The 16,229-nt window shown below is 47.5% G+C and overlaps 1 protein-coding gene across 1 annotated transcript in view; it reads right to left on the bottom strand.

Moving 5' to 3' along the window:
• Nucleotides 1–10,631: 10,631 nt before the first annotated feature.
• CRABP1 (cellular retinoic acid binding protein 1) overlaps nucleotides 10,632–16,229 on the bottom strand; it is a 9,064-nt gene continuing 3,466 nt past the window's right edge. The window contains exons 3-4 of the mRNA XM_004699714.2: nucleotides 15,743–15,856; nucleotides 10,632–10,905 (exon numbers count right to left, since the gene is read on the bottom strand). Of these exons, the coding sequence (XP_004699771.1) occupies nucleotides 10,855–10,905; nucleotides 15,743–15,856 (165 nt within the window). The 3' untranslated portion in view covers nucleotides 10,632–10,854. The remainder of the gene's footprint in view (nucleotides 10,906–15,742; nucleotides 15,857–16,229) is intronic.

Raw genomic sequence — 16,229 nt, 5'->3', positions numbered from 1 at the left:
GGGGTGAGAGCTGACTGGTGGAACCAGCTTTGCTCGTTTGCTTTGGTTCAGTGGAAAGAGCATTTGATCTGGAGTCAGACCGCTTGGGGTTTGGTATCAGCTCTGCTACTTACAAACAGGGTCGGTTACTGGAAAGGGCTTAATCTCTCTAAGCCTCAGGACCCACATCTGTCAAAAGAGGATAATGACGTGTCTGCCCTGCTCCATCCAGGGTTGCAGTACATCCCACATGGTGTGCATGCCCTATAAACACAACAGAGCCGGACTCCTTAGTGATCACTGTTACTAAGGGAGGGGTCAGGGTTGGGGGAGGGCAGGATGATAAATCAAGAAGTAAACAAAATGGAGGGTTTAACCAGATGTTGATTTCATTTCTTGAGACAGGTTGTGTAAAATATACATATATGTTTCTTTAAAAACATTTTTCCATATTCCTCATCCCTCAAACCTAAACAGTGGCTTAAGTGGCTTAAAAAAAAGAGGAAAAGTAAAATTGAAATGGACTTGGAGTCTTTAGTGACCAAGTTCCACACACAGTAATCACCCATCTGGCTGCCTTGATTTCTCTTGGTTGGTTCATCTTTCTTTTTTCAGAATTCGTGCATCACATAAGCATCATGATGTCTGCACCATCTCAAATAGTGTCCCCTAAAGTTCATGTCTACCCCGAATCTCAGAAAGTGATTTTATTTTCCAAGAGGGTCTTTTCAGATGGAATCCTTGGACTGAATGAGGGTGAGCTAAAAATGCAGTATGGCTGCTGTTGCTGAAAGAAGCGGAGACGACACAGAGACACAAACACGGACGGAAGATGGTCATGGGAAGACAGAGATTGAAGCAATTCTGCCACAAACCAAGAAATGCCACTAACCACCAGAAATTTAAAGAAGTAAGAATTAGAAATTAGAAGAGCGGAGCCTTCAGAGGGAACGTAGCCCTGCCAGCACCTTGAGGTTGCACTGCATACATCCAGAACCATCCATTCAGTTCACTAACACCGAAGTCTGTCTTGGCAAGGACAGCCAGAAGGCTCATTAGACTCAAGGATGGTGAGACATTGTCTCCTGTATTTAGGATATGCTATCAGGAGTGACCAGTCCCTGGAAAAGGGCATCACGCTCGGCAAAGGAAAAGGGCCAAAAGGAGGAAGACCCTCATTGAACTGGATTGACACAGGGGCTGAAAACTGGGCTCAAACAAGTGTTGTGAAGTTGGCACAGGACCTGACGAGGCTTTGTTCTGTTTCAGTGGGGTTGCTATGAGCCAGAACCAACTTGACAGAATGTGATTTTATCACACAGCACAATGGGCCTTTGGTCATTAAGTGTTCAATTAAATCTGTTCTTGAGATGACCTTTAAATCCTTCAAATCCAGGTAGGATATACTCAAGGTTGTACCTGGGCTTTTGTGGACTTGTTTTTATCTTCTCCAACTTCAACTTTAATTTGCACATAAGCAATGGATGATCTATTCTTCAGTCAGTTCCTGCTCTTGTTGTGACTAAAGATATTGAGCATCTCCATGGTCTCCTTGAAGGTACCATGGACTGCCAAAAGAACAAAAAGAAGTACAGCCAATGTGTCCCTTAGAGGCAAGGATGGCGAGATTTTGTCTCACGTACTTTGGGACATGTGATCAGTAGTAGGGACCAGTCCCAGAAAAGGACACCACTCTTGGAAAAGTAGAAGGTCAATGGAAAGAGAGAGCCTTTTGAGGAGTTAGATGGCTGAAATGGCTGCAAAAATTGGCCAAAGCATAGCATATATTGTGAGGATGGCACCGGACCAGGCAGCATTTTTTCCTGCTGGCCCCAGGGGTTGCTGAGTCAAACCAGACTCAACACCACCTAATAACAATGTGTAGAACAGCGAAAGTACACGTTCCTGTTGTCTGAAGGTAGCACTGGTGGTATGCTATATGCTAGTCCTAGGAAGCTAAGAAGGAGCCCTCGTGGCGTAGTGGGTTATGGATTGGAATAGTTTTTTTATATATCATTTTACTGGGGGCTCATACAACTCTTATCACAATCCATACATTCATTGTTCTCATCATTCCCAAAACATTTGCTCTCCACTTAAGCCCCCGGCATCAGCTCCTCATTTTTGGTTGGACTGTTAACAGCAGTTTGACACCACCCTCCACCCCACAGGAGAAAAACGAGACTCTCTGGTCTCATAAAGCTCTACAGCCTTGGGACACCCCCCCTCCCCCGCCCCCGCCGACCTCCCCAGAGCAGTCCTACTCTGTCCTATAGGGCCACTGTGAGTCAAAATCGACCTGATGGCAGTAGGTTGTTTGTTTGTTTGTTTGTTTGTTTGTTTGTTTGTTTCGGAAACTATTACAGGGTTTTAACGTGTTAGAGTAGAAGAGATGTTGATGACCATCCAGGGGTTCTGTCAGAAATCACCTGGAGAAATGAAGATTCCTGGGCTCCAACTCAAACCTAGAAAATCAGAACACTCCATTTTTTAAATGAAAAACAAAATTATTTTGAATTACAACAGCAATACATGCTTCTTCTAAATGAGTCCAACACGAGAGTAATCATGAGCATAAACTTTCTCTTCAGGGGTAACTGGTATTGTGTTCCCCTAACTTATTTCCCATCCCAACTCCCTCTGGAAGAGCTAGGCATATCATTTTCATGTTTCCTATTAAACGAGATCATTACTCACTTACAAAAAACTTTATATAGCTTGCACATTTTCCCACAACAGACCATGTATGTCTACCTCACTCTATTTGACAGCTGCAGAGAATTCCTTGATGTGGGCTAGTGCAATTGACTTGGCTAGTTTCCAATTGGTGGACATTTGAGTTTGCCCTGGTAACGCACAGGAAGCCAGCCTCGCCTGTGTCCATTTTTTACAATCTCTGCTGTATACAGATAGGCAACTGGAGGCCTAGGGAAGGGCCGCATGCAGGTCAGGGTCTCAGCCAGACCTTCCAAGCCCAGTCTCCTGCTGTACTCTGTGTATCCAACTGGGGGTAGGGAGGTGGGGGTGGGGAAGACTGTGATAAAGTGTGATAAAGGGAAATTTAACTTTTTTTCCCCTGAATATGCTTCTGACAACAAGAGGGAAGGAAAATTAAAACAACCTTCAATGTTCATTTTATTTCATGTATTTCTGAAAATTGGATGTTTTCCAAGCATTCTCAGTTTTCACTTCTCATTATGTTCTAATAAGAGTTCATGACTCAGTACATTTTTCCTGCATGTTGTTTCTCAAGTCAATGTATATATATATATATATATATATTTTTTTTTTTTTTTTGCTAGAATCCTGAGATCAGCTTTCCCTGAGGGTGACTATTCTGAGAGGTCTTGGTCAAGTTCCAATTTACAGACCCAAGGCCCACCCCTTGCCCCATTCAATACTCACCATAGTTGATGATTTTTTTCTCTCTGGTGAGAAATGAGATTATAAAATTATAAAATTATGACTGGCATCTATTTTTTAAGTAAATGTCCACAGGTCACGTAGGTAACTTTCCCAGATAGATACATTACCCGAATATAACATGTAATGTTTGCAGGATCCTGGTGAGAATTTGCTTTGCCCAGAAGTTATGCTTGTTAGTCCCACTACAGAACAGAACACTAGGCCTGCCGAGGTGTGATTGGAACTGGCCACTGCGTATCAAGTCACATTTTCTTTGAAGCGGTCACCTGCTGTCATCTTCAGAGTTTGGTTGCTTCTTCATCTCCTGTCACAAAGGGGTGGGTCTAAACCTGCTCAGATTTCTGGATAAAAGAGAAGAGACGTTGTCTTCAGACAACCGAAAACAGTGTTGGATGTTGCTTCGCACTGCCTTGGGAGAAGACAAAGGAAACAAAGGACCACAGAATAATTCTTGTGTCACCTGCCTCTTGGGTACAGAGAGCCCTGGGTATGCGATCAGTTAACTGAAAGGTCAGCAGTTCAAGTCCACTAGGCGTTTTGCAGGAGAAAGACAAGGCTATCTCTTTCAATAAAGATCTGTAGTCTCAGAAACCCTATGGGGAAATTCTATTCTGTCCTATAGGCAGCTATGAGTCAGAATTGACTTGATGACAACTAGTTTGCCTCTTGGGCCATAAAATACTTGCTTCTATTTTAGAATCCAAAGCAGACCCCTCTCTCTGAGCACCCAGACTGTGGTTTCTAAATAACAGTGCCCACTACAAGCACCAGGATCCTTGGAGAAGTGGCTAATCCCAGATCTAGAGTGGGAAATGTGCAAAATATATCTGGGACATCTTGCCATCATATCAGACAGTGAAGAGATTACCAAGGATAATTCGGGTGTTGGCACAAAGGCTCGAGAGCCAATTTGAGGACAAATTAGAGAAGGGACTATGATAACATCAATATGGATGATAAGTACAATGAACTGGAACACATCAGATAGGTTTCGATTCATGAATTTTTTGGTGTATAAGAAAATGAACACACACACACAAAAAAAATGAACACACACAGGTCATCTTTGAAAGCTATCAGGAGAACCAATTCATTACTTTGAAAACAATAAATACAGAGAATGGGTCAAGCATTTATTCTACCTTTTCTATATAAACTGCACCTCAGTACAACCAAATAATAGATGATGGGAAGTATCTTACTTATGGAAGTAGTTTTGGTGCATCAATGAAGAAGGAATGACAGAATAGCCTCATCTTTCAACCTCTAATGGAAACAGTGATTTAGGGAGTGGTCAACAATGGCTGTTACTATCAAAGAAAAAGGCAACCCAAAGGGCACAAGTACTATGGAAACTGGTCTGGCACTTCCTCTGAAAAAAGTTCATAGAGAACGATACGATCTAGCAATCCCACTTCTAGTGTATACTTAGAGATCTAATCAAAGAGATGCAGGGAGACATATGTGCAACTATGGGTATTGCAGCATTATTCACAATAGCAAAGGGCAGAAACAGTGACCTTCAATGGATGAATGAATAAGCCAAACGTGGTAGAGTGGAGTACTATGCAACCGTACAGAACTATGACGAGGTCAGGAAACATAGCATGGATGGGACGGAAAGACATATAAAGACAAACACTGTGTGATCCAACTTTCATACTCTGGCAAGAATACGCATGCGCCCACACAGACACGAGAGGGCTTCAGAAAGTTCCTGGAAAAATGGAATGAAAACAATCCAGAAACTTTCCATGAACTTGGTAGCGCCTTTGTGAGTGTGTGTGTATAAAAATGTGCTGTGTGAGCTCTCACCGAAAACAATACACGTAAAATGCTATTTTTTAAAGAGTCAATGAGATATAAGGAGCCTCCTAAAAATAACACAGCATCCCACTAGGCAACACTCTTGCCCCAAACAAAAATATATCAAACCTGAATAATCAACCACTGGAGGTCCAGGGGGCGGCACCTGCCCCAGGGCAGGGCTCAGAAGGGTGAGGTCAGGAGGCGTGGAGGTGAGGTGAGCGGTGTTTCACCAAGGGGTTGGCAATGAATGAAATGTGTACGAACCGTTGAATGGGAAACTGCTGCTCTGCTCTGTACACCTTCACCCAAGACACAACAGACGGTTTCAAAAGCATCAAACCTGATTGGAGCTGGACTTCTAGACCCAACTACCAATTTACAGGCAGCGTGGGGTGGGGGGGTGGGGGGGAGGCCCCGGCAAGCACATGTTCAGTAGCACACAGAAATTACAATCACCAAAATCCAGACAGTGGGAAACTATACAGGACAAACGACCAGTTTCTCCCATGGACAAATTATGCTTAAAAAGAGGAAGAAAATCAGGCAGAGGGGAATGTATAGATTAAAAAAAGAAAGTATGGATTTTTTTTCCTCACCCTGATTTGAACAAATGGGTAAACAGCTTATGAGTCCATTGGGAGAAACTGAACACTGAAGGATCTCTGATCACATGAATCAATTATTATTAGTTTTAAGTGTGGTAATGGTGTCATCATTTGTGGGTGGGTGGGGGAATCCTTATCTTTTAGAGAACCACACTGGTGTATTTACTGATGAATTCTTAAAACACCTGGGATTTGCTTCACAGTAATCTGGGGAGGGGAGGCTGGGTGAGGAATAAGTGAAAGAAGATTGGCCAAGGTGGTTGTTGAAGCTGACGGGCAGCTGGGGTGGGGGTTGGAGGCAAAGGGCAACTATTACACTATTTTCTCTGCTTTTTCATGTGCTTGGATATATCTTTTTAAATATGTTTTACTTTTTTTAAGGCAGTTTAGTTCAGAAAATGAAGCATCTTTATCTCAATGAGCACTTCTTTGTTGACCTGGGCAAGTCTTTTCCCCTCTCTGGGGCTCCATCTCTGCCCTGCTGGGGGTGTTACTCAAGGGAAAGGCTGGTGGAACTGGAATAAGCACTACAATCCTTTCAATTTCAGGATTGCTGTCAGGCAGGATTAAAAATCCACACTGACTTGCCTTTACCTCGCCCTTGAGGACTGGGCAAAGATGAAGTTTTCACCCTGTGTGCAGTAGAGTGAAATTACTCGGTATGACTCTTGTATCCATCGTCTTTGTAACTCCCACCAAATGGCGGTATAAGTAAAGGGTAGAGGCCTCTCAGAAGAGAATCGGTCCTTTTACCATTCCTTTGGGTATAAAGTGAGAGAGAATCCCACAACAGCAAGACAGATGAGCAATGGGTAAAGCACGTGGAGAGGCAGTGGGGATGTGCCCAGACCATGAGGCGGAGCCACGGACAGCAGCTGGGACCATGAGGCAGAATGGCAGGCCTGGAATGGCACATGGAACGAGCAAAGCTGAGTACCTTACGGCAAGAGGCTGGTTTGCAGAGTGGGGTGCCCTATAGGCATGTGTCACCACTAAAGGAGCAGTATAACGCTTGACCAAGCAGGGCAGTGGCCAAGAGGTCACATGTCTGAGAAGCCAAGGACCACAGAGATGTGCCTGCTAGCAGGGCTGAGGTGAGGCACTGTCAGCAAAAGAACTGTATCCTTTTTTTTTTACTTTCATAAAGTATGTATTCATTTTATTTTACAATTACTGAACATATATGCTTGAATATATTAAACAAACAATGTTTTAATTATTTTGTTGGGAACTCATACAACCCTTATCACAATCCATACATACATCAATTGTGTAAAGCACATTTGTACATTTGTTGCCCTCATCATTCTCAAAACATTTGCTCTCCACTTAAGCCCCTAGAGGAGCTGTATCCTTAATGCTTTCTGATCCTGATTTGCTGTGACCTGTTAGCTTCGCTAAGAACCCCCTATATCTGTGAGTATTGCCCGTGAGTTCTAGGTGGCCATTACAATGGGTTGTCGAACTCAGCAGAGAAATAGAGTGCTGTGGGAGGGAATGATTGGTGTCAGGATAGGACAAAGAAAGATGGAGAGTGGAGGAAATGTCCTCAGGGAAGCAGCAGTCAAGAGATCAAAGGACACACTGCACTGAGTAAGTCTGCTGCACAAGCCCTCTTTCAAGTGTTGAAGAGCAAGGACATTCTATTTGTCTGAGAACTAACATGCTCCTGACCAGTCGTGATATTTCCAATGGCCTCATGTGCATGTGAAATTTGGGCATTGACTAAGGAATACCAAAGAATAATAGAGGCCCTTGAATTGTGGTGCTGGATAGGAATATTGAGAGTACCACAGACGACCAAAAGAACAAACAAATCTATCTTGGAAGGACAGCCAGAGTGCTCCTGAGAGGCAAAAATGATGAGACTCCATCTTATATTCTTTGGACATGTTACCAGGAGGGACCAGTCCCTGGAGAAGGACATCATGTTTGGTAAAGTAGAGGGGTAACAGAACCGAGGAAGACCCTCCACGAGATGGACTGACACCCTGGCTGCCACAGTGGGCTCGACCACAGGAACAATTGTGAAGACGGACAGGACCGGGCAGTGCTTCGTTCCATTGTATTTAGGGTCTCTCTGAGCTGGAAGCAACTCATGGACACCTTACAACAAGAACAACACACCATACACAAAGTCGCTATGAAGAGGGGTCATCCCACTGGCCAGTCACTGCAACAAACAGGAGATTTCTTCTTCTTTTTAAAATCCTTTCAACACATCCAGAGAGAGATGGTGACTGCCTTGTCTCCATGACTCGGAGCTGTCCTCTCAGCTGTTCCTGGCGATGTTCCTGTTCAAGGTGGCTGCAGCAGCTGCAGACATCCCACCCCCACGCCATACTGAGTGGCAGGAAGCAGAGAACACCGAGGTCCTACTCGGGCTCTCCTCCCATAGGAATAAAAAGACTTTCCCCCTAACCCCTTAGCAGACTTCCCCTCAAGTCTTATTGGCCAGAAGTGGGTCGCACAGCAACTATTGGGTTACACTGTGGGTTGGGAAAGTAAGCTTTAGCTTTCCCGTCTTTGTTGTGGGAGGCAGGCAAGGGGAGAGGGATTGGGAAAGACTGGGCAGGCAACCAAGCCAGCCGCTTCCAGGGCAGCGTTTTCCTTTAAAGAGGGCTGCTCAGGTATCATGGGTGTAGTGCCGAGGCTTCTTTTACTGTTGGTTGATGGCATTCGAATCGAGCACCGTTCTTCGTTCCCCCCGAATGTCTGTCTTTCCTCGGAGATTTCCATCAGGAATGCTTAGACCTTTCAGAAACTCTTGGCTCTCCATCAGTCAGATAATCAGCATCTGTTTACAGAGCGCTCCACATGTGCCAGACCCTGTGAGCCTGCAGGGGTGCAGGAGCCATTCCTGGTCTCAAGGGCTGCCCAGGCCAGTTGGGGAATGTGACTGAAACCTCAGACATGTGGAATCACAACCCACGACCGCAAGAGGCCCTGTGTACACCAGGCAGGCTGGAATTGCACCGCCGGTGAGGTGGACAGACACCAAAGACCCCCAACTTCTGAGGGCAGGCGCAGGCAGAGAAGATGCCCTGAAGGACGAGGCCAATGTCCGAGAACAGAGAAGTGGAAGCAGGGTTGGGAACCCTCGGGCGGGAGGGCAAGATCCATGTGGGAATCTGCACAGCATTGGACATCGAAGGACTTGAGAAAGGTGGTGGGGGAAGGTCACTGTCTTTCCATTCCATTTCCCACCAACGGTTGGAAGCCCCTGCACATGCAGAGGATCCATTTCATCCCCACGTCCATCACGTCAGCTACGTTTTCCTGGCCATAGTTTATAAAGCAAGGGGCCACGCCTCCAAGTAGTGAAGCAATGTATTCAAGGTTTTCTAGCCAGCAAGGTGAATGGTAGCAATCACATCCTTTGCCTGCCCATTTCTACCCCTTTCGTTGCCCTTCTTCTGCTAACAGGCTCTGCCCTGAGGTCCTGTGTCATTATATCCCATTCCTTGTGATTGGTCCAGCCATGGTCAGATGACCCAGACTGGGCACCTGAGAGAGAGAGTAACAGAGAGATGCAGAGGATATCAGGCAGGGTCTAAACGCTGAAGCTCAGTTTCTCCAGCTGGTCCTTGCGGACGGAGAGCTCCCCAGCAGTACACCCAGGGGGATCACTACATTCCTTCGTTAACAAAGCATGGAACAGCTCTAAACAGTCATGGAGTCAAGGCCAACTCACAGCTACACTATCTGGGGTTCCCAAGACGCCAGTGCTTATGGGCGCAGACAGCTTCATCTTTGTCCCTCAGAGGGGCTGGTGGGTTTGAACCGCCAACCTTGCACTTAGCAGGCCCAACCCACAGCACCACCACGCCTCCTTATAACAGCTATATTGAGATCGAATCCACTTGCCGTGTTGAACGTGTACAATGTACCCATTGTTTGTGTACACTTCAGTGGGATTTGGTATAATCACAGGCATCAGTATAATCACAAGTGATGTGCAGCCAACACATCAATTTTAGAACAAATGACTTTCACCTTTGAAAGCCTACAACTCTGTGGGTTATCATTCATTTGCATATTCATATTCCTTCTTTGCTGTCTGTGTATGCCCTAGGACCCTTGTGGACAGCAAATAGCATATAGACTCGAGTATAAGTCGAGCTGAATATCCGCTGAGGCACCTAATTTTACCACAAAAACTGCATTGAAAATGTGCTGAAAAACTCGGCTTATACTCAAGCATATATAGTACCTTTCCATTCCCTATCCCCACCCCCATCTCCAGAACCCTTGCCCTTTGGATTCCAGCTGGGGCAGGGGAGGTAGATGAGAGATTCAAAGGTGTGTGATGTAAAAGGTGTGTTCAGCCCTCAGTTCACATGCATGGCTGGGACCACGGTTTCCGCAGAGGCCTCACTCGTCTATGTTATTGCCACAGCTCTGGAAGAGTGGCCCCCTCCACCCCCAAGCTACAGCTTCTTTGATCTCTGACGACTGCCCTGTTCCCATCTTCAGGCCTGGGGTGGTGAGGGCTCCCTGGTTGCTCATCCCTGGTGGCCTCATCCTCCTCCATTGGGCTTAGTGCTCTGCTTTATCCTGCTTGTGAGAAAATTATGAGGTGCTCTCCTCAATGCTTTTGAACGAGCCCTCTTTCCTACTTAAAACAGTGGGGTGTGCCAACTGTCTTACCTAAAACACAGTAACACCTGGATCTGCAGTCTGGATGCAATCTGAGGGTCCCAGTTGGCAACCCCTGGGGCATGTCACCCAGACCAGGCCAGTCCTAGCGACTGCAGGGACCCAACAAGCCCATGCAACCGAAAGGGGAAACCCCAAAAAGGGAGAGCCAAGACGTGTCCATCCAGTTTAATGACGGAGGAAACCATGCAAATGCCAAACTACAGAGCACCAGGGACAGGACGGGCATAAAGGCAGGATGGGGACACTACAACATGATCAGGGGAGATCTAATGTCCATGGAGGAAAGAGGGGTCCACTGGTAGCTTGGGCCTGTGACATATTCCTCCGGTGAGCCCACAGCCCACCCCTCAAGTCGCAGCGGGCCGGCTGCCCTTCACTCTCGAACGTAAATTCTCGTGCAGACCACATCATCGGCGCCGAACGTCTGCGGAGGACAAGAAAGGAAAACCAATCAGTACGGATGTCTGTGCAAAAATGTTTTAGCATATCGCTAATAAGGCTACTTCCTGCCCTGTTCACAACCCTTTGTAAAAGATAATTTCCTGTGCTGTTCGTTTATGCTAAGCACGATGGCATCTGGTGGGGGTGGGGAGTAGGTTGTATTTTCCCCCTCTTAAGCCCTCATGGCAGCAGGGGTGTCGAACTATGTATGCTACGAGCAGTTTTCTTTTGCCCCTGGATCTGGTCTGACGTCAGAAATGCAAGTTTCCTGGCTTTGGTTTTGAAACTAAGCATGCAAAGGGGAGGATGTCATGTTGAATATTTCTGTCTCGCTTCAAATGACTTCAGGAGAGCAATGGTGTCTGGAGATCAGCCAGCAGATGGAATTGCTCAGGAGAGGGAGTGAAAGTGCTTCCCAAGGGCAGCGGTCCAGCCCGGGAGGCAGCCCGAGATGCTGTTAAAGTGACAGTTAAATCACCTGGCAAGCCCAGGAAATTGATTGCAGCTGCAAAGCACAGCGACAGCGTTAGGCTGAGTTCTGGAACCCACGAGTGGTGGTGGTAGGTGGAGTTCACTCTGACTCACACGACCCCAGGCAGGACTCTAGCTGGTTGTGCAGACTGTGATCTTCAAGAAGGCAGACTGTCCTTCTGCATTCTGGATATGACCGGAAGGACCCTGAGCTCTTAACTGCTGTATGACCAACAAGTGGGGGGGACCACGGGAGCTGAGGGCAGGGGCAGCATTGAACAGGATGATCCCAAAGGTTCTTTCTAGGTAAAACACGATGGCTTCTGTTTGCTCGTTGCTTTGAGGAGCGTGAGGAGGAACATTTGACTAGGCAAGGGAGGGCACCCATCATTCCAGGGATGGAGGAGGGTGTTTTTCTGCTGAGATGATAATGAAGTCAACCATCTCGTCTCTTCCCCAAACTAGCAATTATTCACAGGCTTGCTCTCTCTTCTCACAGGCAGTTGGTGCCGGGAAAACAATGTGTGTATATTAAAACAAACAAACAAGCCAATACAACAACACTATAATCACAAGTCCTCTGTCTGTAGGTCTGATGTGGGCCTATTTGTTTGCAGATGGACAATTTTCTGCAGGAGGGGACCTCGTTTTCAGATCCTGAAACTGGCAGAGACTCAAACACACAAAGCACTCACTGCCATCCAGTCGATACCTACTCCTGGCAGTCCCGTAGGTCGGGTACAGCTGCCCCTGTCCGTTTCCAAGACGCTAACTGGAGGAGTAGAGAGTGGACAGCCCCTTCTCTCTGCCACAGAACAGCTGATGGTTCCACACTGCTGACCTTGCAGCTGGCAGCCCGCTACACCAAGCTTGGGTGTGTGTCCCAGGATCTTTAGATCCTTATCCAGAGAAGATTTGCTATGGACATTATTCCAACTCTATGTTTCAGGGAAATACTTAAGAGTTATTAGTCATGAGCGATGATTAAGGAAGCAAATGCTCCTACCAGCTTCTTTTCAAAGGAGAGAGTTTCCGGTCAGACGGATACGGTTGTTCTTGTTACTGGCCACCCTCGCAGTCCTATCTTCCTCCAATGTTAGCGAGAAATCCAGATGATTGTGTGTGTGCACACGTGTGCGCGTGCGTGTGCATGTGAAGCGAAGTGGGGAGTTTACGGCAAGGACTGCCCTGTTGTGTATATTCACCTCTCAGATGTGTGGTCCCCAAACCATGTTACTTTCCCAGGAAGCTTTGCTCTTTGAGTTCCATGGCTATGGAGTATGAGATGGAATACTCAAGTGTGTGTGTGTGGGGGGGGCGGGTTCAACGCTTTCCCCAGGCTGTAACCACTACGATGGCTTTCCAGGATGTCAATCAGGCTAACAAATACCTTCATGACATCTTAAGAAGAAATTGCCGATCCCTTCAGGACCAGTGGTGTGAGTGGCGATACTGGGAGCATAGAGGGAGAGTGGATTGGAAAGGGGGAACCAATTACAAGGATCTACCTGTGACCTCCTCCCTGACGGACAACAGAAAAGTGGGTGAAGGGAGACGTCGGACAGGGCAAGATATGACAAAATAATAATTTATAAATTATCAAGAGTTCATGAGGGAAGGGGGAAGCGAGGAGGGAGGGGGAAAATGAGGAGCTGATGCCAGGGGCTTAAGTGAAGAGCAAATGTTTTGAGAATGATGAGGGCAATGAATGTACAAATGTGCTTTACACAATTGATGTATGTATGGATTGTGATAAGAGTTGTATGAGCCCCTAATAAAACCATTTAAAAAAAGAAAGAAATTGCCACATTTTCAGTCACATTAGAAATGGTCTTTTCAGCCAGCAAACTGTTGGAGGTCAAGAGGTTGATTCCATTTCAGTGAGAAACCCCTGGGACAGAGAAGAACTGCCTCTTATGATTTTCTAGGCTGTAATCTTCCTGGGTGGAGCCCTGGTGATGTGGTGGTTATACCTTGGGCTACTGACCACAAGAGCAGCAGTTCAAAACCATCAGCAGCTCCGAGGGAGAAAGATGAGGCTTTCCACTCCCTTTAAGAGCTGCAGTCTCAGAAACTCACAGAGGTCATTCTACCTTGTCCTGGAGGGTCCCTGTGAGTTGGCATGACTCCATGCCGCGAGCTGAGTTTGAGTTTCTGGAATCTTTACGGGAGCAGATGATTAGGTCTTTCTCCCATGCAGTCTCTGAGTGGGGGTTCGAATGACCCACCTTTTGGCTAGCAGTCGAGCTCTTAAAACTCCAAATAGCAGGGCCCCTTGCAAACAAAGCAGAGAGGTTACCCCAAGAAACTCTCTGTGGATGCTCCAGGGTGGTTTGAGGGAGTACACTCCACTTTTAAAGGAAGGCAACTTACAGCCCTGAGGAAATGTACTGCTGGTACTGGGTGAACTTACTGCAACTTAACCAGGCTAATTTGCCTCCTGTTATACGGAGATAGCATCTCCCTCAGTCATGGAATTATTAATGATAACAACCCTTGAAACAAAAGCCTGCATCTCAGATCCCAAACGTCAAGGATTAATGCTCCCTTTGGGGCTTTTATGCAGTTTGCCTAGCCACTGACTGGTGCTCCTGTAGAACTGTAGTGTGTGTGTGTGTGGGCGGGGGGGGGTTTGGTTTGGAAGTGCCCTATAACCCTGGCTGTCTGGGCACAACAGGTACTACGCTTTGTTAATAAAATCACACCCTTTCTCACAGCGCAACATGGGCTTATTTAACCCTCTGTAACACCCAAGAACTCTAAATCCCCCTCCCCTTTTATCGTCTCAGGGGACAGAGCACATAACAGCCTTTTCCTCCTGATTTTTCCAGGTCTCCTCGCCTAGAATGGCTCCCACACAGGCTCCCACTCCCGTCCTCAGGATGTCAGCCAGGCTGCAAATGCAGCCAGCTCTCCCCCTCTGCAAGCAGAAAGCCCTGTAAATCATCCCAGTGCAGGGGAGGCAGGAGGAGAGCATGCAGCCCAGTTAAAGGCCCAGAGACAGTCAGCTAAGGGCAGAACACCTCACATTCAGAGGCCTCAAAAGTCGGAATGGATTCGGTGACAGCCGCTTTTGTGTTTGCAGCACAAACCTGTCATTTCAGGGTTCTGAAGGATGCCGGAATGCCTTTAGGCCAGCCCCTCATTTTACAGCAGGGGCCCGTGCTAGGGAAGGGGCAGTCCAGGCTCAGGTCCCACAGCAACACCTTTCCTATCACACCTAGTCACCTTCTGCCTCCAGCTTCTGGGCTAGCAACCACTAGGGTGGGGCAGGCTGGCAGGGCAGGTGGAGAAACGTTCACCAAATGCCTGGAGGAGAACACAGGATACCATTTCCTGCCACTCACACCCGCTTTCCCCCTTTCTCTTGGGGAAGCCCTGGTGGTGCCATGGATGAAGCACTGAGCCGCTAACCCAAAAGGCATTGGTTCGAGTCCCCAGCCACAAAAAGCTGAGTCACTGTGCTGCCACAAAGACAGCGTCTCGGGCCGTGGGAGGCAGCTCTGCTGTAGTGCATCGGGTCACTGTGAGTACGGCAGTGAGTTTGGTTTGGGGGGCTCGGTCTGAGGGGGAAAGGCGGCTGCAAGCAAAGCTCCGTTTGTTCTGAAAACCACACCCTCTGCCGTCAAGTTCATTCCAACCCACAGCTGCCCTCTTGGGCTTCGTAGATCAGAAAGAGGCAGTACCTCTTTCTGGGAGCAGACACCCTCATCTTTCTCCCTCAGAGCAGCTGGTGGATGCGAACCTCAGACCTTGCAGGCATCAGCCCACTCCCTCACCCACAGCATCATCCAAGCTCCTTTTGCAAAGGTTGAACTCCTTAAGTCTGTGCCCGCACCCTCCAATGCTGAAGGCGGCACACCTCTAGTTCCCAGTTCAGCATTTGCCTGGGTCCCGAAGGCCACTGGAGGCTAAGTCCAGGGGTAAACCTTCTCTGAAGTGCTGGCATGCTAACATTTCTGAAACCTTTCCTAGCCAGCAAAATGGGAAACATGGCCAAAATATCCCTTCTGCAGTGTATAAACCAGGACACCTCAGAAAGTCCAGGCAGTGCGAGCCCAGCCAGAGGGGAGGTTTGCTGAAAGCAAGTCACCCCTGGGCTGTACCATTCAGAGAGTGGCCAGCACACCAGCCTCTGTCTCTAGCTCCTTCTCTGCTGCCAATCACGTCGTTTGACTTAGGCTGCCATCTCAGGCTTTCTGCTCAAATGTTAACCACGGAAAAAGTGTGTCTCTCCCTGGATAGGTGAGCAACGATGACATTTATTTGGGTGGCATGCCAACGGCATCCTCTAGGAAACGGGGTGGGTGGGGAGGGTGGCGCTTATTTGTGGGTCAAAGGACTCTCACCAGGATGAGCTCGTTGTTGGCCAGCTCTCGGGTCCAGTAGGTTTTGGGGCCGTCCCCCTCGAGAAGCGTTTGTGTGCAGTGGATCTTGTTCTCATTCTCCCAAGTGGCTAAACTCTGTGGGCAGGAAACCCATTAGTGGCATTAATTACAGTCCCCACAGCAGCGGGAGCAGCAGCAACAATGAGCACCCTCGGAGTAATTGCTGTGCCCAGAAGCAACACATGGTGCCCCCAGCGGGGCACAGACTCTTCTCACTGAGCCTCCCCAAGTGCAAAGTTAGAGCGGGTGGAGGATTGTATGGGGTATAAGTGAGCCCTGTACACACACACTCAACAAAGCAGCAGCGCCCGAGGCATGATGTATATCTCTGGGAAGAACACTGGAGAGCCAGCAAGGATTCATCGGATTCATTTGTCAAAACAGATTACGTCCCGTCCCTTGGAGCAAAAGCAAGTACCACAGCAGTTTAGAACAGTTCACTTCTGAT

The sequence above is a fragment of the Echinops telfairi genome, unplaced genomic scaffold (assembly GCF_000313985.2).
Source record: "Echinops telfairi isolate 266 unplaced genomic scaffold, ASM31398v2 ScPeMD7_7475;HRSCAF=8513, whole genome shotgun sequence".
In the NCBI taxonomy this organism is placed as follows: domain Eukaryota; kingdom Metazoa; phylum Chordata; class Mammalia; order Afrosoricida; family Tenrecidae; genus Echinops; species Echinops telfairi.
The sequence above is the reverse complement of the archived record's forward strand: the minus strand, read 5'-3'. Positions and strand labels throughout refer to the sequence as shown.